This window comes from Ceratotherium simum, chromosome 17 (assembly GCF_057802395.1).
Source record: "Ceratotherium simum simum isolate JZ-2026a chromosome 17, ASM5780239v1, whole genome shotgun sequence".
Classification (NCBI taxonomy): Eukaryota; Metazoa; Chordata; class Mammalia; order Perissodactyla; family Rhinocerotidae; genus Ceratotherium; species Ceratotherium simum.
This window is the reverse complement of record NC_141916.1, coordinates 60,983,747-61,007,369: the sequence shown is the minus strand read 5'-3', so window position 1 is coordinate 61,007,369 and position 23,623 is coordinate 60,983,747. Positions and strand designations below refer to the sequence as shown.

Here is a 23,623-nt window from a genome sequence, read left to right as displayed (position 1 = left end):
ACACATATAAATTATTTTTTTCTTCAGTAACTTTTGCAATGGAATGCTAAGGTACTTTTGACCATCAAAAAGGATGATCTCCAGGGGCTGTTTCCTCATATGTACCATGTGGCATCTTCCTCCAATAGGTTAGACTTAGCTAACAACATTATCCTCTTATTAAAGAATATATGAGCTTGCCTGGTGTAGAGACAAAGTACACCAATTTATAGCTCAGAGAGTCTCCTCCAAAAGAACAGATATCTGTGATGATAAATTACATATTTTTTGTCCATCAATCTGCTATTTAACCTTTCTATGCCTTAATAATTCTAGTAAATGTCACATGCCACAATTTTTATCTGTACCTAATTTATTATTAGGTTTAAATGTCTTTGACCTATATGAGTCAAAATAAAATTTAAGAGACGAGACCTTATGTATCAGTGATGCAACAGGAAATAGAGAACACCACCAATCAAGTATTCTTGCCAAAAAGATTAAACCTGAATATGATCAGGCCTCTAGATCTATCTACCAATGGAAAGGAAATATAGATACAGAGGAACACATTAAGTGACATCTCAATGATGCAGTCAATAAAATCCAGAAGGTAGGAAATTTTACAAGACAAATAACTTGCAAGTAAATGAGAGAAAAAGAAACAAGAGAGAGAGTGAGCCTACATATTAAAAGAGACTGAAGTCACATATTATATGATCACATTTATATGAAATGTCCAGAATAGGCAAATTCATAGAGAGAGAGTAGTGTTGGCAGAGGTTGGGAAAAGCAGGAAATGGGGAGTGACTACCACTAGGTATGGGGTTTCTTTTTGGGGAAGATAAAAATGTTCTGGAACTAGACAGTGAAGATGGCTGCACAACACTGTGAATGTACTGAAAACCACTGAATTGTATACTTTAGAATGGTAAATTTTATGGCATATGAATTACATTTCAATTTTTAAAAAAAAGAAACACTTAAGAGACATATCAACCAAATACAATGCATGAGCCTTGTTTGGATCGCGATGAAAACAAATCAGCTTAGAAAAATACCTTTATGAGACAATTGGGAAAATCTGAATACTGACTAGATGATGGGATATTAGAATTACTGTTAATATTTTGAAGTGTATCAATTTTGAATGGTATTATCAGTTGGTTAAAAAAGGGGATACATGATCCTTGGGAAATACATACTAATGTATTTATGAACAAAATGATATGATGTATAGAGTCTACTTCAATATAATCTAGAGGGAGAGTGGGAAGAGTGTGAACAAGACCAGCCACATATTGATAATATTGAAGCTTAGTGATGGATACATGGGATTTGCTATACTACTTTCTCTGCTTTTGTGTATGCTTGAAATTTTAATAATAAAAGATTTTAAAAGGTTAGTGATTTAACACGCCACTAACAGTTAACCAAGGCAAATAATTCATTTATCTTTGTTATTATTTTTCTAAAGTCTATTTATTACACTATGAACATCATGCACTAACATTCTAGCTGGCTTTTTCCCTTTGATGGTTATTTTCTTCTTTTTTTTGATAAGCAGATAAGTACATAAGAAAAAAACAATACTGAGATAACTACTATGTATTACTTAATGTTCTGGCACATATTCCAATTATTTTTCTAGGCATATACATACTATGTCGTCCCTCGCTATCTGTGAGGGATTGGTTCCAGGATTCCCCACAGATACCAAAATCTGCGATGCTCAAGTCCCTTATATAAAATGGCGTAGTATTTGCATATAACCTACACACATCCTCCCCGTATACTTTAAATCATCTCTAGATTACTTATAATACCTAATACAATGTAAATGCTATTTAAATAGTTGTCACACTGTATTATTTAGGGAATAACGACAAGAAAAAAAGATCTGTACATGTTTGGTACAGAGGCAACCATGGTAGGCCTTTCGATCTGCAGTTGGTTGATTCCATGGATGTGGAACCATGGATACAGAGGGCTGACTATATACAGTCTACATTTATACATGTACATTTTTTTTTAAAAAAAAGATCATACTATTAATACAGGTTTATGACCAGCTTTTTTCCTCCACTTCTTTTGATATATTTAAAGAGTATTCTACCAAGATGCTTTAAGATCCCTAGACAGATAAACATATTCAGTTTGCCCTAACCTGGCATGCTTTGTGGACATGTTTTTCTTTTCTCTCTGATGGGTGTTTCATTTGAGCCTCATTTACCTGCCAGAGAGCCACATTCATTTAATGTTATATCAGAATTTTGCAAACATGTATGCAAAATGTAAAATATGAGCTAACTGCTTCAAATTAGCCATCTGGTTTTGATTAGGGGGGCGTTTCAGTTGCCTATCATAAGACAGGTTCCTTTCAGGCCTACAGGACTTAGAAGGAGAGTAACAGTGGATGCAGCAGAGCAAGTAATATTCTAATTGGCATTCCTCATTTACATGAGGTATTCAAACCACAGCCTCAAAGATCAACAGTAGGCCCTTGGTCCAGATGAGGGACTAAAATGAAGCAGGGAATGGAAAAAAAGGACGGCTAAAGACTAGGGTTTACTCAGATTTTTTAGGGTAACACTAGGATCAGGTCAGAGGAGGACATACAAGATTTGATGATAACAGTTACTAGACAGGAGTGACAGGAAGAAAACATAAAATAGGGGAAGAAGGCTAGTAATACTAGGTACCTAAATATTTGTTGTTTGATATACTAAGAAATATATCATAACCAAGCTCATTTTTATTCATAAAAACTATTTCAAATTTCCATATAAGGGAGGTTTTTTTTACTCCAAGAAAGCAAATGAAACAAACAGATATTTTAACAAATTATTTATAGCTAAGTAACAGAGTAAAATTCCATAATAGTGACTATTTCGGAACAAGGTCTCATGTGTTAAATCTAATATAATAGGTGCTCTTTACTGAGTGCTTACTATGGTAAGCACTTATTTTTTTATTTTTTAGCACTTTTAGAAGATGTGCTAAAAAAGTATTTAACATGTATTATGTCATTTAATTCTAATAAAACTTATGAGGTTAGCATTATCATCTCCATTTCACGTATGTGGAAATTAAGACTGAGAGAGCTTAATTAACCTGTCCAAAGACATACATCTAGTCCATGACAAAGCTGATATCTGAAACAAGTCCGATTACAAAGCCTATGATGCTAATTATTATGCTATAATGCCTCCAAAGCCTATATTAAGGTGAGTAAAAATAATATACCTCAATTAGGTCACATGGTCTGACTCGTATTATTAACGATTCTGAGTAGAGGTGGCTATTTATAAAAATAATTCTACTGAATTTTCTCATCCCTGGCACTACATCACTAAGGGCCATACTTCTTCCTCAAATTGAGCTGAGCCATCCTATATTGCATCCCACTAGATTCTCTGCCTTTTCAGACTGTAGATAATACAGTCTGAGATAACAGATAAGCAGTATGGTATAGTAGGAAAAAAACACTGAAGCTGGAATCAGAAAATCTTAGCTCTAGTGTCGGTTCCAATATTTACTAGTCAAGGGGTCCTAGACAAGTCATCTAACTTCTTTCTCTGATTATGCACCTGACCTAACTAACTAAACAAATAACAAAACAAAAGCTAAGGGGCCGGCCTGGTGGCAGAGCGGTTAAGTTCGTGTGCTCTGCTTTGGCGGCCTGGGGTTTGCCAGTTCAGGTCCTGGGCGCAGACCTGCGCACCGCTCATCAAGCCATGCTGGGGCGGCGTCCCACACAGAGCAACTAGAAGGATGTACAACTATGACATACAACTATCTACTGGGGATTTCGGGAGAAAAAAGGAAAAAAGGAGGAAGATTGGCAACAGATGTTAGCTCAGGGCCAATCTTCCTCAAAAAACCAAAAAAAACCCCACAAAAGCTACTAAAATCCATTCTGCCTTCTGCAAACGATGGTTGTAATGATCAAACGAGATGTGACATGAGATACTTTGTAAACTATAAAACACAAATGGTATTATTCATTTAAGAGACCCAGAAGAATCGTGTCCCAAATGAAGCCGTAATTCTTTCTCCCCCCAGACACTCACGTGTTAACAAATAATCATCTGGAGACAAATGTCCTGTCTAATGCAGAGAAATGAAGAAATTATGGAAAATTCAGGACAGATAGGAAGGAAGAGTGGCATACTATGGGATGCATATTTTTGGGCCAACCAGAACCTTACAGCATTAATCAAAAAACTACTTTAATCAAAAATATCCACTTACCACAGTTGGATTTATGCATTAAATAATGAGCTCTAACAGTTTTCTCTCATATAATGCTAGCAATTACTTTTTTACTTTATCAACACATTAAAATCTTGTAAGACAAAAGATAATTTGGTTAATACCTTATTCCAGCCGCTGGCATGAACTGTGGTCTCCAGTGTACATTCCCGATATGCCTGATATGTCACTGGCCTGCAGAGATTTTTTTTAAAAGTCTGTGTCATAAAGAAGGAAAATTCTAAATTTCCAGATGAATAAATATACAGTCACTACTCTGCTGTTGAACTTTTTGCTAAAGTAACAAAGATTATTCAACATATTGTTTTGTATGAGAAGTGGCTTTTAACATTTGGTATGCATTTTCTTCTTCAAGCATTCTCTAGAGGCTGAGATGCATGCTACCAGATTGAGAAAGCAGTTAATAACATAACAAGATAATAATAAATTTTTTATAATTGTTTGAAACTTATCCAACAGGATTTCTATATTGCAGATAAATATAAACACTGGGTTATTAATATAGGATCAAGTAATAACAAAAATTACCAAATTCATAAAATTTAAAGCACAATTTAACTTTTTTAAAAGGCAAAAAATCTAAAATATCTGAAAATTAAAGAGACCTGTCAATGGAAGATTTTTCAAATTGAGGACATAAGGAGTTAGAACAAACAAGGCCAGTAAATGGAGCTCTGTTTTTAACTTGGAGTCTTATGACATAACCTCCTGGAAGCGGGAGAGAAAAGCCTTTCTGATCATTTCTGTATAAGTTCTATTCATACCCAAAACTCAAATCATTGAGTGATGACAACAACGCTCACTCATTAATTTACTGAGGGCCTTTAAGTACTGTATTCTAAGCCTTCATTTCATGCACAACTTAACAACAACAAAAATACTTGGTACCAGGTAACACATTAAGGAACCAATAGCTTGGGTAACAGATGTAATAAAGTTTACCTCCCCGCCTTTTGTGGGCAAAGTATTAACATATAGGAGTCTTTCATAGGATTTTAAAATACATTCCAAAGGCATTTTCTGCTCTGATGACTCTGGTTTGTCATCTCTTCAGCCTATGAATATTTAAGATTGATAACAGCTACCACTTATTTGTAGCCTACTGTTGGGTTTTATATTTTTATATATTTATATTTTATATTACATATTATCATTTTACATGTTAGGAAACTGAAGCTCAGAAAAGTCAAGAGACTATCCCAAATCCACATAGCTGGCAAGCAGCAATGTAGGAATTCACACCCAATTAGATCTGGCTCCAAAGGCCACACAGCTCCTATTTTAAGTTAGGATTTTGACACATGCCCTGATAATGTCTAGATGCCACATATGGCTAATGAGCATTTGAAACGTGACTAGTGATGTGCTGAAAGAACAATATACAACTAGATTTCAAAGACTTAGTATGAAAAAAAAGAATGTAAAATATCTCATTAATAACATTTTATCTTGAGTACATGTTAAAACTATAATATTTTGGGCCGGCCCCATGGCTTAGTGGTTAAGTGCGTGCGCTCCGCTGCTGGTGGCCCGGGTTCGGATCCCGGGCGCGCACCGACGCATGGCTTCTCCAGCCATGCTGAGGCCGCGTCCCACACACAGCAACTAGAAGGATGTGCAACTATGACATACAACTATCTACTGGGGCTTTGGGGGGAAAAAAAAAAAAAAAAAAAAAAAACTATACTATTTTGAATATATTGGGTAAAATCACATATTATTAAAAATCCTCATTTTTTACGTGGTTGCTAGAAAATTTTAAATTACAGCCCGGGTTCGGATCCCGGGCATGCCCCAAGGCACCACTTCTCCGTCCAACCCGAGGCCAAGTCCCACATACAGCAACTAGAAGGATGCGAACCTATGACATACAACTATCTACTGGGGCTTTGGGGGGAAAAAATGAATAAATAAAATCTTTAAATTACATATAAGTGACCTGCATTATATCTATTGTACAGTGCTACTCTAGATATTTCAGAAAACAGTTCTGATGACCCAGGAATCATTCTTTTCTATAAGTCAGTATAAAACCAACACTTCAGTGATGCTGAAAGAAGATAAGATACCAGGGATGACCTTTTTAATAAGAGCTTTTAATAAGACCTTTTTAATTTAATATGTACTACCTTCCTGATATATTCCCAAGAAAGTAAGCTTAGAATTTTTTAGAAACCTTGGGCTAAATACTAGGAAGTGGTAAAATTTGAACTTCAGCAGATACTATACAGTCTACCTACCTATATTCTCCCTGAAGCTTTACTTGTGTATGTCAGTCCCTTCCTTTCCTGAACAGTTTGATGTTGCTGTGGATCACAGTAGTCTGTATTGGTAGTTTGTCTATCAGGCTTAAAGTACTTTAGCATCCTCCAGAATGAAACATGATTTGAAACATTATATGTACACGCATATATGCACATAAAAGATCCAGCAGATTAAAACATTTAAAGAAAATCTAATACACAGAAAAGTAAGTAGCTGAAAAATCAGCCCTATCTAATCAGATGTTTGAACAGAGCAAAGAAGAAAAAGCGGGGTGGGGCAAGGGGGGATGGGGGGGCAGGGGCACCTTTGAAACTGCTGGTGCTTGGCTATGCGGAAGAGTTCAGGACTGATTTCCCACTTTAATGAAACTGTTTGGAGGAGTAGGTGGTATTTTCCACCTTAGAAGATATTGCCATCAACCTGTATACTACTTCTAGTTCATCATCAGTTAAGTTATTTTCATGGTATTAGTAACAGAGCTTAACAACTTTCAAAAGTAGATTTCTGAAAAATATTTATACATAAAGACACCCGACTTTGATATACAACCAGAAGTACCAATCTAAAAAATAATTATACCAGTATTCAGGGTTGGGGAAAAAACCAAAACAAGTAGTATTCATCCAAGACAATATTTTTAAAAATATAATTTACTTTGCAGTGAGAAGATATCAATTTTTCCCGTAGATTATGAAAAGGACTCCAAAAACAATACTTATTTTTTTAACTATACAATACTGTTCTTCAGAGAGCTTATAATATCCCAGTCAAGTTAAAATTAACAGATGGAGAAATTGAGATATAGAGCAAAATGGTTTGCTCAAAGCTACAAATAATTTGTATCAAAATTGGAAACAGATTTTTTTGCCTTATACTTCTCAGTTATTTTACTCCCAGTTCCAACAGCTTTTACAAGTTTTTTCGTTTGCTTTTGCAAAATAGGTTTTGAAACCTCAACATATAAAATTATGAAAGTATAGCTGCTCTGGTTTCAGAAGAGTGGAGAGGGGCTAACAAGCCCCACCCACTCACCCTTTCCCTCCCATCCCCTCCTAAGGGCCCCTAAAACTGAAAGCCACAGCTGTACATACAAATTTCCTATTTAAGTTTTATTTCTCAACACTCTAATCTCTCTACATTTATCTTTAAACTTTTCTATATATAAAGTTAAGAAAATCCAAATATGCTTTTCATTTTACTGTTTCCTATGTATAATTTGGATTTTTACATTTGCTCATGTCACCAGAATATGCAGAAACAAACAATTCTCCTTAAACCCCAATTGCTTCCTTCTAACAAATGGTAAAGTATATAAACTTTGCCTACATGAAAGTAAGGAATCACCTTACTACGACAGCAATTTGGCATCTGAATTTTGGCCGTTCAGTGAAGGAACAGTCTTCATCCCATTTTTAGATAGTTGTCAATCTTCATTAAAACAAATATTTTTTCTAATTCATACCAATTCCTTAATGATTCTTAGCAAAGAATTAGGGGAAGTGAATTTTAAAGAGTTACAATAAATGACTTGATTCTATTTTAATATACTTGCACTATGAGCTTCTTGCTTTTAGCTTTAAAAGTCAGAACCACAGCTAGGAGAGAAGTTCCCACTATAAGAATGTGGTGGGGCTGGCCCAGAGGCGCAAGCAGTTAAGTGCGCACGCTCTGCTGCGGTGGCCCGGGGTTCACCGGTTCGGATCCCGGGTGCGCACCGATGCACTGCTTGGCAAGCCATGCTGCGGCGGCGTCCCATATAAAGTGGAGGAAGATGCGCACAAATGTTAGCCCAGGGCCGTCTTCCTCAGCAAAAAAAAAGAGGAGGATTGGCAGATGTTAGCACAGGGCTGATCTCCTCACAAAAAAAAAAAATGTGGCAGCAGTTCCACAGACAGAAGTGTGAGCAACATCTGGGATATCTGAAATTCTGATATAATGTTAATCCCACATTGCAAGGCATAAAATCCTAGCCAATATATTTATGTTGGCCACTAGAGAGAATGGCAGTAAAAAGTGGTCAGGACAAGTGAAACAGCTTTTATTTACAACTCAGTGAAAGCATCTGTTGAAACCTGACAGCTCAACAAGTAAATACAAATGATCAAATTCATGTTGGAACAGTTAAACCACTGCTTTGATGTAAAAGTTGTCGCTCAAAACTCAGAGATGCTTGGGAAAGCAAAAGAAGGAAAATGAAGAAAAGTAAGTGAGAAAAGAAGTGACACCGTTCACTTAAACACAGCCTTAACCAACCCAGTGGTGCATAAGCGATCAAGAGACTACTGAGAGAACCACGTTCCCATTCAGCAATAGTAACTCACTGGCTGAGGAGCATTTGCAACGCCTTCTGTAGAGGCTCTTTCAGGTCCTGTGACACTTTCTCTCCAAGCTGAGCCAAGCAGTCTTCTACTGAGCTTTCTGGGTTAGCAGGGCTGAATACAGGAGAAGTATGACGGTCAAAGCCTGTGCTGGTAAAGGCTGAAGACAGGGCAAAAGAAAAGCCTAATTTAATAAACAATATCAAAAGTTGTACTACAAAAACTCAGAGGATTAAGATACTTACTGGGAACAAGCTAATAGTTATAAGCCACTTAAAAAGGTCAGATAATCATTATGGGATATTAATCTTTCCTGGAACACAAAATCTGATAGGTCCTAAACTTTGAGATTTTTTTTTTAAAGGAAGGATGTTTATGGAAAATCTTAGTTTCAAGAGAAGAAAAAGACTAAACTGACATTTTAAAATATACAAACCAATTTAGTGTATTACTACAAACAAATTTAGTATAAGAATGATAAATGAGAGACAACTCCTAGTTCTATCATCCCTCTGTTAATAGTTTGCCACCTTTATAAATGTGGCACTTTTTCTATTTTATTTTTTATTGGAGTCACATTGGTTTGTAACATTGTATAAATTTCAGGCGCATATCATTATTCTTCTATTTCTGCATAGATTACGTTGTGTTCACCACCCAAAGCCTAATTACAGTCCATCACCACACACATGTGCCTTGTCATCCCCTTCTCCCTCCTCCCTCCCCTCCTCCCCTCTGGTAACCACCAATCCAATCTCTGTCTCTATGTGTTTGTTTGTTGCTGTTTTTGTCTTCTACTTATGGGTGAGATCATACGGTATTTGACCTTCTCCCTCTGACTTATTTCACTTAGCATAAAACCCTCAGGTTCCATCCATGTTGTCACAAATGGCTGGATTTCACTGTTTCTTATGGCTGAGTAGTATTCCAGTGTGTATATATACCACATCTTCTTTATCCATTCGTCCCTGATGGGCACTTAGGTTGCTTCCAAGTCTTGGCTATTGTGAAAAATGCTGCAATGAACACAGGGGTGCATGTATCTTTACACATTGGTGTTTGCATGTTCTTTGGATAAATACCCAGCAGTGGAATAGCTGGATCGTATGGTAGTTCTATCTTTAATTTTTTGAGGAATCTCCATACTGTTTTCCATAGTGGCTGCACCAGTTTGCACTCCCATCAGCAGTGTATGAGAGTTCTCTTCTCTCTAAATGTGGCACTTCTTAAACCAGATGCTAATCAGTTTATTCCACCTTAGAGGATGAAGAGATTACTTTTATACCCTTTTAAAAATGAATTTTCAAAGTCAATATTCCTGTACACGAATAAATTTTAAAACTATGAAGGTTATACAAGTTGTACATGGAAATAGTCATAGCCTACCCCTCCTCAGCTGAAATCTCCAGCATCTGACCTGCTTCCTTACTCCATGTTATATAGACTTAGCCATCCTCTAACTGTAGGAAGAATAGGTAGAATCATTGTTGCTTCAGGGTGCAAATGGATGCAGGGCACAGAATCCCAGTAGCACAAGCAGCTTGTATCCACTCCCAAGAGTTATCAAAAACTTCCATAAAGTATTCATTGCATTAATCTAAGGCTTGCTCCTAGAAGGCTGCAAATTTTACTACAGACTTAAGCATATATTTCTTTATAAAAGTGCTTGCATCCAAGAAAGATGCAAATGGCTGCAAAGCTCACAAATATTTTGTTGTTCATTTTAGTGATTAGTCTCAGATAATATGGGGGTGCAATAAGTGAGAGCATGTAAGCTTTTGTTGCGTTTTTTCCTTTTCTGCCTTTTGCTCATTTTACTAACTATAAGTACTTTTATCAGAAATGGACAAAGACTTGGAGTGATGTCAGCATCATGGAGGAGTGAGCTGTTCCTTTAGTCTCTTATTCCTAAGTTACAACAAAACAGACATTCATTAACCAACACAGGATTCGCTACAATTCAAAGCAGGACGTCTGAGAGATCCACGCAGCCATACATCTGAAGGTGAGGGTACTGGATCCCCAGGAAGCAGTGGAAGGAGGTGAGAGGATCCCCTACCCTCCCCAGCAGCAGTAATCTAGGTCACAGGTCCTCACACAGCAGCCAGCACAAGACTGTAGGAGGAGGCGGGGGAGCAGGCAGGCCCTCATGTGAACACTTTCGCTTTGAGAGTGCAGTCCGGCCCACGGGAATGCTCCATGTGAGTAGCGCAACTCAGCTACCGTGTGGGCAGCCCCACTAAGCGCAGTAGCCCAGGCGAACTGCCTGTGAGCGCAGAGAGGGCCCACATGTGCAAAAGAAAGTGCCTCTCTCCCCTCCTCTCCCACCTAGCACACCAGTCTGGTCAGTCCCTGGAGATGGGAGCAGTTCCACACCAGAGCACCTGCGTGTACACGTGTGACCCGCCAAGTGGCTGAGGCCAGCAGGCAAACACAGACAAGCCCTACTGGCACAACATCCAGCAGACGTGGTGGGTTAAGAAAACACAGCTCCTGCCCACCCCCAACAGAGGTGGCAGGTAGAATCTGTGACCTGATACTACCACTATGCACCAGCAAAGGATTACTTCATCAAGCACCATGAAGAACTACATTAACACTCCAAAGTAGAGGGAAAATGACAAGTCTCCAGAAACCAATCCTGAACTCACAGAAATTTACAATCTAAATGACAGAGAATTAAAAATAGCTGTCATAAAGAAACTCAACGAGTTACCAGAAAACTTAGAAAGACGGTTCAGTGAACTCAGGAATAAAATTAACGAGCAGAAGTAATTCTTCACCAAAGAGATTGAAACTCTAAAAAAAAAAAAAAGCAAAGAGAAATTCTGGAGATGAAGAACACAATAAATGAGATAAAAAAACAATCTAGAAACCCTAAAATACAGAGCTGACGTCATGGAGGACAGAATTAGCAATTTAGAGGACAGAAATATAGAAATGCTTCAGGTGGAGGAGGAGAGAGAACTAACACTTAAAAAAAATGAAGAAACTCTTTGAGAAATATCCAACTCAATTAGGAAATGGAACATAAGGATGATAGGTATTCCAGAGGGAGAAGAAAAGGAGAAAGGAGCAAAGAGCTTGTTCAAAGAAATAATAGCTGAGAACTTCACAAACCTGGGGAAGGAACTGGACTTATAAGTATATGAAGCCAAAAGAACTCCTAATTACGTCAATGTAAAAAGACCTTCTCCAAGGCATAAAATAGCAAAACTAGCAAAAGTCAATGCCAAAAAAAAAATATGAAGGGCAGCAAGGCAGAAGAGAATAATCTACAAAAGAACCCCTAGCAGGCTTTCAGTGGATTTCTCAGCAGAAATCTTACAGGCTAGGAGAGATTGGAATGATATATTCAAAATACTGAAAGATAAAAATTTTCAGCCAAAATACTCTATCCAATGAAACTATCCTTCGGATATGATGGAGAAATAAAAGCTTTCCCAGATAAAAAAAAATGCTGAGGGAGTTCATCCCCACTAGACCTCCCTTACAAGAAATGATCAAGGATGCCCTCATATCTGAAACAAAAACGCAAAGGTTTACAAAGCTTTGAGTAAGGAGATAAATAGACAGACAAAATCAGAAAATTGCAGCTCTCTATGAGAACAGGTTAGCAAACAATTATAACATAAAAGATAAAGGGATGGATGGATTAAAAGTGGCTGGATGGATTAAAAAATAAGACCCAACAATATGTTGCCTCCAGGAAACACATCTCAGCTCTAAAGACAAACAGGCTCAGAGTGAAGGGACGGAAGACAATACTCTAAGAAAATGTCAAGCAAAAGAAAGCAGGAGTTGCCACACTTATATTAGCCAAAGCGGACTTCAAGATAAAAAAGGTTAGTGAGAGACAAAGAGGGGCAGTATATAACAATATAAGGGACATTCCACCAAGAGGACACAACATTTATGAATATATGGACCTAACACAGGAGCACCAAAGAATATAAAGCAACTATTAACAGATCTAAAGGAAGAACTTAACAGCACCACAGTAACAGTAGGGGACCTCAACACCCCACTTACATCAACGGATAGATCATCCAGACAGCAAGTCAATAAGGAAATAGTGGACTTAAAAGAAAACCTAGACCAGATGGACTTAGATATATATAGAACATTCCATCCAAAAACAGCAGAACACACATTCTTCTCAAGTGCACATGGAACATTCTCAAAGATAGACCATATGTTGGGAAACAAGGCAAGCATCAATAAATTTAAGAAGACTGAAATATCAAGTATCTTTTCCAACCACAACTCTATGAAAGAAATCAAGCACAAGAAAAAAGCTGGGAAAGTCATAAATATGTGGAGACTAAACAATATGCTACAGAACAACCACTGGATCGATGAGGAAATCAAAGGGGAAATCAAAAACTACCTGGACTACAGAAAACAGTATAGAGACTCCTCAAAAATTAAGAATGGAACTAGCATACGATCCAGCTATTCCACTGCCGGGTATTTATCCAAAGAAGATGAAAACACTATACACGTAAAGATACATGCACCCCTGTGTTCATTGCAGCATCATTCACAACAGCCAAGACTTGGAAGCAACCTAAGTGCCCATCAAGGGACAAATGGATAAAGAAGATGTAGTATATATACACAATGGAATACTACTCAGCCATAAGAAACGATGAAATCCAGCCATTTGTGACAACGTGGATGGAACCTGAGGGTATTATGCTAAGCGAAATAAGTCAGAAGGAGAAGGTCAAATATCGTATGATCTCACTCATAAGTAGAAGACAAAAACAACAACAAATAATCACAGAGAGACAGAGATTGGATTGGTGGTTATCAGAGGGGAAGGCAGGAGGGAAGAGGGTGAAAGAAATGACTAGGCACATGTGTGTGGTGATGGACTGTAATTAGTCTCTGGGTGGTAAACATGATGTAATCTATACAGAAATCGAAATATAATGATGTACACCTGAAATTTATATAATCTTATAAACCAATGTTACCGCAATGAAAAAAAACCACAAAAAACGACCATAAAAAAAAATACCTGGAGACAAATGAAAATGAAAATACATCATACCAACTCCTACGGGATGCAGCAAAAGCAGTGCTAAGAGGGAAATTTACAGCCATACAGGCCCACCTCAACAAACAAGAAAAATCTCAAAGAAGTAAGCTTAAACTACACCTAACAGAACTAGAAAAAGAAGAACAAACAAAGCCCAAAGTCAGCAGAAGGAGGGAAATAATAAAGATTAGAGCAGAAATAAATGAAATAGAGACTAAAAAAACAATAGAAATGATCAATGAAACTAAGAGCTGGTTCTTTGAGAAGACAAACAAAATTGACAAACCCTTAGCCAGACTCACTAAGAAAAAAAGAGAGAAGGCTCAAATTTAGAAACAAAAGAGGAGAAATGACAATGGATACTGCAGAAATACAGAGGATTATAAGAGAATACTATGAAAAACTATATGCCCACAAACTGGATAACCTAGAAGAAATGGATAAATTCTTAAGACTCATACAACCTCCCAAAACTGAATCAAGAAGAAATAGAGAATCTGAAGAGACCAATTACAAGTAAAGAGATGAAAACAGTAATCAAAAACCTCCCCCAAAACAAGAGTCCAGGACCAGATGCCTTCTCTAGAGAATGCTACCAAACATTCAAAGGAGATTTAATACCTATCTTTCTCAAATTACTCCAAAAAAATTGAAGACGGAACACTTCCTAACTCATTCTATGAGGCCAACATCGTCCTGATGCCTAAACCAGGCAAGGACAACACAAAGAAGGAAAATTACAGGCCAATGTTGCTAATGAACATAGATGCAAAAATCCTCAACAAAATATTGGCAAAATGAATACAGCAGTACATTAAACGGATCGCACACCATGATCAAGTGGGATTTATACTAGGGATGCAAGGATGGTTCAACATCCACAAATCAATCAATGTGATACACCACATTAACAAAATGAGGAATAAAAATCACATGACCATCTCAATAGATGCAGAGAAAGCATTTGACAAGATCCAACATCCATTTACGATAAAAACTCTCAAAATTGGTATAGAAGGAAAGTACTTCAACATAATAAAGGCCATATATGACACACCCACAGCCAACATCACACTTAATGGTGAAAAACTAAAAGCCATCCCTCTAAGAACAGGAACAAGACAAGGGTACCCACTCTCACCATTCCTATTCAACACAGTACTGCAGGTTTTGGCCAGAGCAATTAGGTAAGAAAAAGAAATAAAAGGAATCCACATTGGAAAGGAAGAAATTAAACTCACTGTTTGTAGATGACATGATTTAGAAAACCCTAAAGAATCCATCGGAAAACTATTACAAATAATCAACAACTACAGCAAAGTTGCACAGTACAAACTCAAATTACAAAAATCAGTTGCATTTCTATACATTAATAACAAACTAGCAGAAAGAGAAGAATACAATCCCATTTACAATCACAACAAAAAGAATAAAATATCTAGGAATAAATTTAACTAAGGAGGTGAAAGACCTATACACTGAAAAGCATAACACATTATTGAGAGAAATCGAAGAAGATATAAAGAAATGCAAAGATATTCCATGCTCATGGATTAGAAGAATAAACATAGTTAAAGTGTCCATATTACCTAAAGCAATCTACAGATTCAATGCAATGCCAATCAGAATCCCAATGACATTTTTCATGGAAATAGAACAAAGAATCCTAAAATTTATATGGAATAACAAAAGACCCCGAATAGCGAAAGCAATCCCGAGAAAAAAGAACAAAGCTAGAGGCATTACAATCCCTGACTTCAAAATATACTACACAAAGCTACAGTAATCAAAACAGCATGGCACTGGCACAAAAACAGACACACAGATCAATGGAACAGAACTGAAAGCCCAGAAATAAAACCACACATCTATGGACAGCTAATCTTCAGCAAAGGAGCCAAGAACATACAACGGAGAAAGGAAAGTCTCTTCAATAAATGGTGCTGGGAAAACTGGACAGCCACATGCAAAAGAATGAAAGTAGACCATTATCTTACCCTGTACACAAAAATTAACTCAAAATGGATTAAAGACTTGCATGTAAGATCTGAAACCATAAAACTTCTAAAAGAAAATATAGGCAGTACACTATCTGACATTGGTCTTAGCAGCATCTTTTCAAATACCATATCTACTCAGGCATGGGAAACAAAAGAAAAAATAAACAAATGGGACTACATCAGACTAAGGAGCTTCTGCAAGGCAAAAGAAACCAGGAACTAAACGAAAAGACAACCCATCAACAGGGAGAAAATATTTGCACATCATATATCCAACAAGGGGTTAATTTCCAAAATATATAAAGAATTCATACAACTCAACAACTAAAAAACAAAGAAACCGATCAAAAAATGGGCAGAGGATATGAACAGACATTTTTCCAAAGAAGACATACAGATGGCCAACAGGCACATGAAAAGATGTTTACATCACTAATTATTAGGGAAATGCAAACCAAAACTACAATGAGATATCACCTGTCAGAATGGCTATAATTACCAAGACAAAAAATAACAAATGTTGGAGAGAACGTGGAGAAAAGGTAACCCTCATACACTGCTGGTGGGAATGCAAACTGGTGCAGCCACTATCGAAAACAGTATGGAGATTCCTCAAACTATTAAAAACAGAAATACCAGGGCCGGCCCCGTGGCTTAGCGGTTAAGTGCGTGCGCTCCACTACTGGCGGCCCGGGTTTGGATCCCGGGCGCGCACCGACGCACTGCTTCTCCAGCCATGCTGAGGCCGCGTCCCACATACAGCAACTAGAAGGATGTGCAACCATGACATACAACTATCTACTGGGGCTTTGGGGGAAAAATAAATAAAATAAAAATTAAAAAAAAAAAAAGAAATACCAAATGATCCAGCTATCCCACTACTGGGTATTTATCCAAAGAACTTGAAATCAGCAATCCAAAGAGACTTATGCACCCCTATGTTCACTGCAGCATTATTCACAACAGCAAAGATGTGGAACCAACCCAAGTGTCCATCAACTGATGAATGGATAAAAGAAGATGTGGTACATATACACAATGGAATACTACCCAGCCATAAAAAAAGACAAAATCTTCTCATTTGCAACAACATGGACGGACCTTGAGGGTATTATGTTAAGCAAAATAAACCAGACAGAGAATGGAAAACACTGCATTATTTCACTCAGATGTGGAAGATAAACACATGGCTAAAGAGAACAGATTAGAGGTCACCAGAGGGGAAGGGGGTGGGGGAGGGTGAAAGCGGTAAAGGGGCACATATATATGGTGACGTATAAAAACTAGACTATCGGTAGTGAGCACGATGCAGTCTATACAGAAACTGATAAATAATAATGTACGCCTGAAATTACACAATGTTATAAACCATTATGATCTCAATAAAATAATTTTTTTTTTAAATGGACAAAGGCTTAAAATAGAATTGGAATTTTAATCAGTTAAAAAAGTTGGTAAAGGATGGGCCGGCCCCGTGGCTTAGTGGTTAAGTGCGCGCGCTCCGCTACTGGCGGCCTGGGTTCGGATCCCGGGCGCGCACCGACGCACCGCTTCTCCGGCCATGCTGAGGCCGTGTCCCACATACAGCAACTAGAAGGATGTGCAGCTATGACATACAACTATCTACTGGGGCTTTGGGGGAAAAAATAAATAAATAAATAAAATTTTAAAAGTTGGTAAAGGAAAATAAAAGAGAAGATTAAAGTTAGGTTTCTGGATTATTTTTAAATTTCTATTCATATTCTACTAACAGGGAAGTAATTTATAAATTTATTTTCTCTACTAACAGGGAACTGACTTATAAACATAATTTATAATTTTTCTTGTTAAAAATTATTGGGCAATATACAGCCACAAAGAAACTTGTACGAGAATCTTCATAGCAGCATTATACATAAAAGCCAAGAAGAAACAACCTAATATCCATCAACTGATGAATGGATTAAAAAAATGTGGTATAACCACACAATGGAGTTTTATTCCACTGTAAAAGGGAATGAAGTACTGAAACATGTTACAGATGACCCTTGAAAACACTATGCTAAGTGAAAGAAGTCAGTCACAAAAGACCATATAGTGTATGATTCCCTCTTCGTGTATATCCATAATAGGCAAACACACTGAGACAGAAAGCACGTTAGTGGTTGCCACGGGTGGGGCTGGGGGCAAGGGCTGGTGGGAGTAGAAATGGGAAGTGACTGCTAATGTGTATAGTGTTTCTTTTTGGTGTGTTAAAATGTTCTAAATTTAGATTTTGGTGATAGTTATACAATTCTGTGAATATACTAAAAACCACTGAACTATACACTTTAAATGGGTAAATCTTATGGTATGTGAAATATATCTCAATAAAGCTGTAAAAAAAAAAAAAATCACTGGGCAAGAGGTTCAATGCAGTGTTACTTATGGAAGGCAAAACAAGAAATAACCCAAATGCTCCCCTCAATCACAGGGAATGATTGAGTAAATATTCACTCAGTACAGAATTTCATGTAGTTAAGTAGAATAACTATTTTAAAAGTTTATGATGTAATGTTAAGTACAAAATTACTTAACTATGTGGCTATAAAATTACATGTATGTCACTATTACAACTATCTATAGCATATATGCATGCAAAAATGGAAGCAGCTTACTTACATTTTTCCCTTTAATGTTATTAATTATAAAGAGACCAAATACAAATCAAACCACATTGAATGGAAAGTACCTTAACACGATCGTTTAATCCATTACTTTAGCCAGAAAAGGCTACATCTAAACTGTTGGGTATAGTTGGGAAACTTTTAAATATATCCCCCAGGAAACAAAAAGGATACCTTCTAGTTTCACCCTTATAATCATACATCAATGAAGTTGTATAATGTTGAGAACACTGAACTGTAAAAAGTCAAATTATATCAACAGCAAACTACACCAAACAGAATCTACTGATTAACTAGGAAGATAAGGATAAACAAACCTTCAGAAATTTCTTTGTCCAGGGATTTTAGCTCTTCTTCAATTTCAGTTTTAACTTTTAATAAAATTTCTTGATCCAGAGATTGTGAAGCTACATCTTGTTGGGCTCCTGAAACCAACAAAAAAGGTTACTATTGAAAGTGGGAGAGAGAAGCTATTATAATATGGGTAGTATTTTAACTATTAAGTCAGAAAATACAAAATCAAAACTCATTATCGAGGCTAGGGGGACAGGAGATATTTAAAGAGTAGGACACTGATGGGCCGGCCCCGTGGCTTAGCGGTTAAGTGCGTGCACTCCGCTGCTGGCGGCCCGGGGTTCGGATCCCGGGTGCGCACCGACGTGCCGCTTCTATGGCCATGCTGAGGCCGTGTCCCATGTACAGCGACTGGAAGGATGTGCAGCTACGGCATACAACTATCTACTGGGGCTTTGGGGGAAAAAAATAAATAAATAAAATTAAAAAAAATAATAATAAAGAGTAGGACACTCAGGCCTGGGTAGGTTATACCACTACTATAGAGTGGTACATGTGATTGGAACTCATGTCAGTCCAAACACAAAACCACTCATCCAGGCTGTGTCCTCCTCATCTTCTGGTTGGGCAGCTAGGAAGGAAATCCTCAGAAACATTTTTGACCTAATAGAAAAGAAACCTGAAAGGTTGTCTAGATCAGTGATAATATCTTTTGACATTAACATTCACAGTACCTTATCTTCACATCTTTATGCAAACTGCAGCCCAAGAGAATGCCTATTATCATCAAAAGATTTATCTCCTCCAACTTATGAATATACCAAAAGTACCAGGCACAAGCTATTCTCACTCAGTAAAACGAAAAGGAAGGTCCTGGTCTATAGCACAGAATGGAAAACAGGGGAAGAGTCTAAAGGAGAAAATTAGACCAGACATTTGACAATTTACTAATTTCTCCTGCCTCAGATAGTTGGAGCAGAACTTCATCACTTCCGGGCCGGCCCTGTGGCTTGGTGGTTAAGTGCGCGCGCTGCGATGCTGGCGGCCCGGGTTCGGATCCCGGGTGCGCATCGAGGCACCACTTCTCCGTTCATCCTGAGGCCGAGTCCCACATACAGCAACTAGAAGGATGTGCAGCTACGACACACAACTATCCACTGGGGCTTTGGGGGGAAAAAATAAAAAAATATAAAAAAAAAAAAAAAAAAAAAAAAAAAGAACTTCATCACTTCATCTAAAACACTGAATCCAAATATGACACCCGTCACCCTTCCCATTGAGAAAAATTTATAGACACATTTCTAGTACTTTTCTTTTTTTTTAATTTTTATTTATTTATTTATTTTTCCCCCAAAGCCCCAGTAGATAGTTGTATGTCATAGTTGCACATCCTTCTAGTTGCTGTATGTGGGACACAGCCTCAGCATGGCCGGAGAAGCGGTGCGTCAGTGCACGCCCAGGATCCGAACCCGGGCCGCCAGCTGCGGAGCGCACGCACTTAACCGCTAAGCTACATGGCCGGCCCTCTAGTACTTTTCAGTACTATTTTCGACCACTGACAAGTTTTATAAAGAGAAGGGTGAGCCGTTTATATGTTTTCATTTTTTGTAAGCAAAAAATTCTAAATTCAAAGATGAGCTTATTAATTTAGGCCAAGAAACTTGATTATTATAGCATCTGTGGGTCTTTAAAATACCTTTGAAAAACAAAAAGTTAGACATTTCTATATCTCACAGATTCTATGATTAGTTTTCAATTTTTCAAGTTCACAAAAATGATTTTCCTTTAGGCCACATAAAACACTTGCCTTCTGAGCTGAGACTGACCAAAATAAAACTCAGACTCTTAAAAGAATTTTTTGCAGAAAATATAAGATTCCTTATGTATTTCTAGTTGAAGTGCAACTACAAAGGATCCCCTCAAGGTCATAGTTAACATATATTTTGCTTAATGACATTTCATTTATTTCTGCCTACATAAATACCTTAGATGAAACTACATACATAAAAACTTTAAAACATTACATAAAGCAGACACAATCTACTATGCAAAATTTGAAGACAATGTATCCTATGAAGAAGGTAATCTTTACAAATTCTCATAAAGCATAAAAGTCTATCTTTTTACAGATAGGCTTTTTGTCCCCCAATTTGTTTTATTGTGGTAAAATACAAATAACATAAAATTTACCATCTTAACCATTTTAAGTGTATAGTTCAGAAGTATTAAATACATTTATAATGTTGTGTCACCATCCATCTCCAGAACTCTTTTCATCTTATAAAACTGAAACTCTATACCATTAAACAAGAACTCTCCATTTCTTCCTTCCCCCTAGCCCCTAGAAACCACCATTCTACTTTCTGTCACTATGATTTTGACTACTCTAAATACTTCATATAAATGGAATCGTACAGTTATTTGTATTTTGGGGACTGGCTTATTTCGCTTACAGATAAATTTTTAATAAATCTCAAGTATTGTTTATAATTATAACAGGTTTTCCTTTTAGCAGTAATTTTTAGTTTTAGATGGCTCTGCAACAGCACTGATTAATATAACTACACTAGGTAAAGTGACTTCCAGAATATACTGTGACATTATTAAAACACGGCAAACACAGACTGGGAAATTAGTTTAAGGTCAGTCTTATTTCTTCCAATGAAATTATCTCTCTCCCCTCTGGCTTCCTGGAAGACACCTCAGTAAAGTGGAAGATAAGCTTTGGAGTCAAGCATTCCAGCTCATCATTACATGGGACCTTGGACAAGGAAAATAATCTTCTTCAGCCTCTCCTCTTATGTAAAATGGGAAAATAATAACCACCACAAAGGGATGTTGTCAAGGGCAATGAGATAAATAAATTAAGTCTCATCACATCAAAAATGCTCAATAGATAGTAGCTCCCACTCACCAAGCCTTTTTTGTTTTTTTGCTGAGGAAGATTCACCCTGAGCTAACATCTGTTGCCAATCTTCCTCTCTTTTTGCTTGAGGAAGATTCACCCTGAGCTAACATCCATGCCAATCTTCCTCTATTTTGTAGGTGGGTCGCCACACAGCATGGCTGTCGACGAGTGATGCAGGTCCATGACCAGGAACTGAACCCGGGCCGCCAAAGCAGAGCACACCGAACTTGACCACTAGGCCACAGGGCCGGCCTCTCATCAAGCCTTTTTGATTCTTCTCTAAAATGTTGTTAACTATTTGACAATGATCTTTCCACAAACCCTGTCTCTGTGAACAGAAACAGTTCATCATAAATTTCTAATCAATGATGCTTATACATATTCTGCTTTCAGTACTGTAAGAGTCTGGATCAGCAGAAACCACCTTCTGACAGTTTAGATAATGCCAAGTGACAGAAAATAGGGCTGTTATAACACAAACTAGGAGAAATCTTGGTAGGCAGTTACTCTTGCTCTTCAATTGCTATAAGAGAAAATAATCAATTTAGATCCATTGATCTAAAACTAAAATCTTTTTTTCCTGAGCACATGTCCAACCAAGTTTAATTAGTTTATATTCAAAAATTCAAAAGGAAAGTTAAATTTTTTAAATTTAGGGTACATTTCACAATAAATTCATGTGGGAAGTTTTACTAAGAAGCTGCATTCCTGAATACTAGATGTCCCATGATTTTCTACTTTTCTAGGTGTGACTTACCTATAAGAGATTTGCCTTCAAACTTCTGCAGGCTAAAATAATCTCTGCCATACTCAAAATAAGAATTTTGATCAATTACTGTCATGAGCTACAGTGCATGAAAGTGCTTTTAAGAGAAATCCTTCTTTTACCTACTGATACTCCTTCAAACATACTTCTACGACAGAGGTAGGGTAAGAACCATGCTGAAAAAGGTCTTGGTTAGCCTTTTAAGTTCCATAAAAACATTTCGAACTTAACATCTGCTAGTTTGCTCTTGACCTGCCCTTAATCAGAAACATAGAGCACCTAAACATTTCAAATTCTTCCCAGAGAATGCAACCTGTTAGATCTAATTTTTTATAAGGTTTCCTGATGTGACATGTAGTCCTTCCATTCTTCTGCATTCTAGATTTTATCCTCATATTAAGCTGGATCATCAGAAAAATACACACATATAATCTAGGTTGCCAGACAGTGTTAACTACTTATTTTAAATAAGTTGCACCTTGGTGCCATTTCCTTGGCTTTTATCCAGAATCATATTAAGAGACAATGTTTTGAAACCTAATACTGTATGTGATGTTGACAACATTCTCTACTGCATTTCTCTGTGCCCTATGTAATAAAGCTCTAAGTGAAAAAAATATTTTTAAAGAATAATGTTCCACTTAGAAGAAAACAGTATAGCTTCCAGTTATGGACAAAAAAGTCCTGGAACTAAATATATCTCCACTTTTTTTTTGGCTTTGCCTCAGAACCAAATTCACTGCTCAATGTTAGTATTACTGTATGAGACCTTAGAGACTACATATCTGTGATCTATTATTCCCACTATGGAAATGTATAGTTTCCCTATTCTGATTTTATTTACTAGAATATTTCTATTTATTTATTTATGTTTTCATTATGTATTATAAGCCACATTAAATTATATGTGGTAAGAACTTTTTAAAAAATTCATTTCTGTTCCTACCCAGTATGAACTCACTGCCAATTTCTTCACTAATGAAAAAGACATATTTACAATTTTACCTAAGCTGGATTGTCTTTCCTTTTCCTCATTATTCAAACTCTATCCACTTTGCAAGGACCAATTTAAGTCTCTCTACTTCTTCACATCTTCACTGACTACTTCTATATCACTGACATTTGA

At 37.0% G+C, this 23,623-nt stretch overlaps 1 protein-coding gene across 3 annotated transcripts in view; it reads right to left on the bottom strand.

Annotated features, from left to right (window-relative positions):
* Positions 1 to 23,623, bottom strand: part of BCL2L13 (BCL2 like 13) — a 97,035-nt gene that overhangs the window by 39,136 nt on the left and 34,276 nt on the right. The window contains exons 3-5 of one of the 3 annotated variants that reach the window (XM_087442994.1): positions 18,847 to 18,954; positions 8,841 to 8,997; positions 4,359 to 4,428 (exon numbers count right to left, since the gene is read on the bottom strand). In XM_087442994.1, the coding sequence (XP_087299120.1) occupies positions 4,359 to 4,428; positions 8,841 to 8,997; positions 18,847 to 18,954 (335 nt within the window). Of the gene's footprint in view, positions 1 to 4,358; positions 4,429 to 8,840; positions 8,998 to 18,846; positions 18,955 to 23,623 lie in introns of those variants that run through there. The other 2 variants (XM_087442996.1, XM_087442995.1) reach the window with 2 other exon arrangements.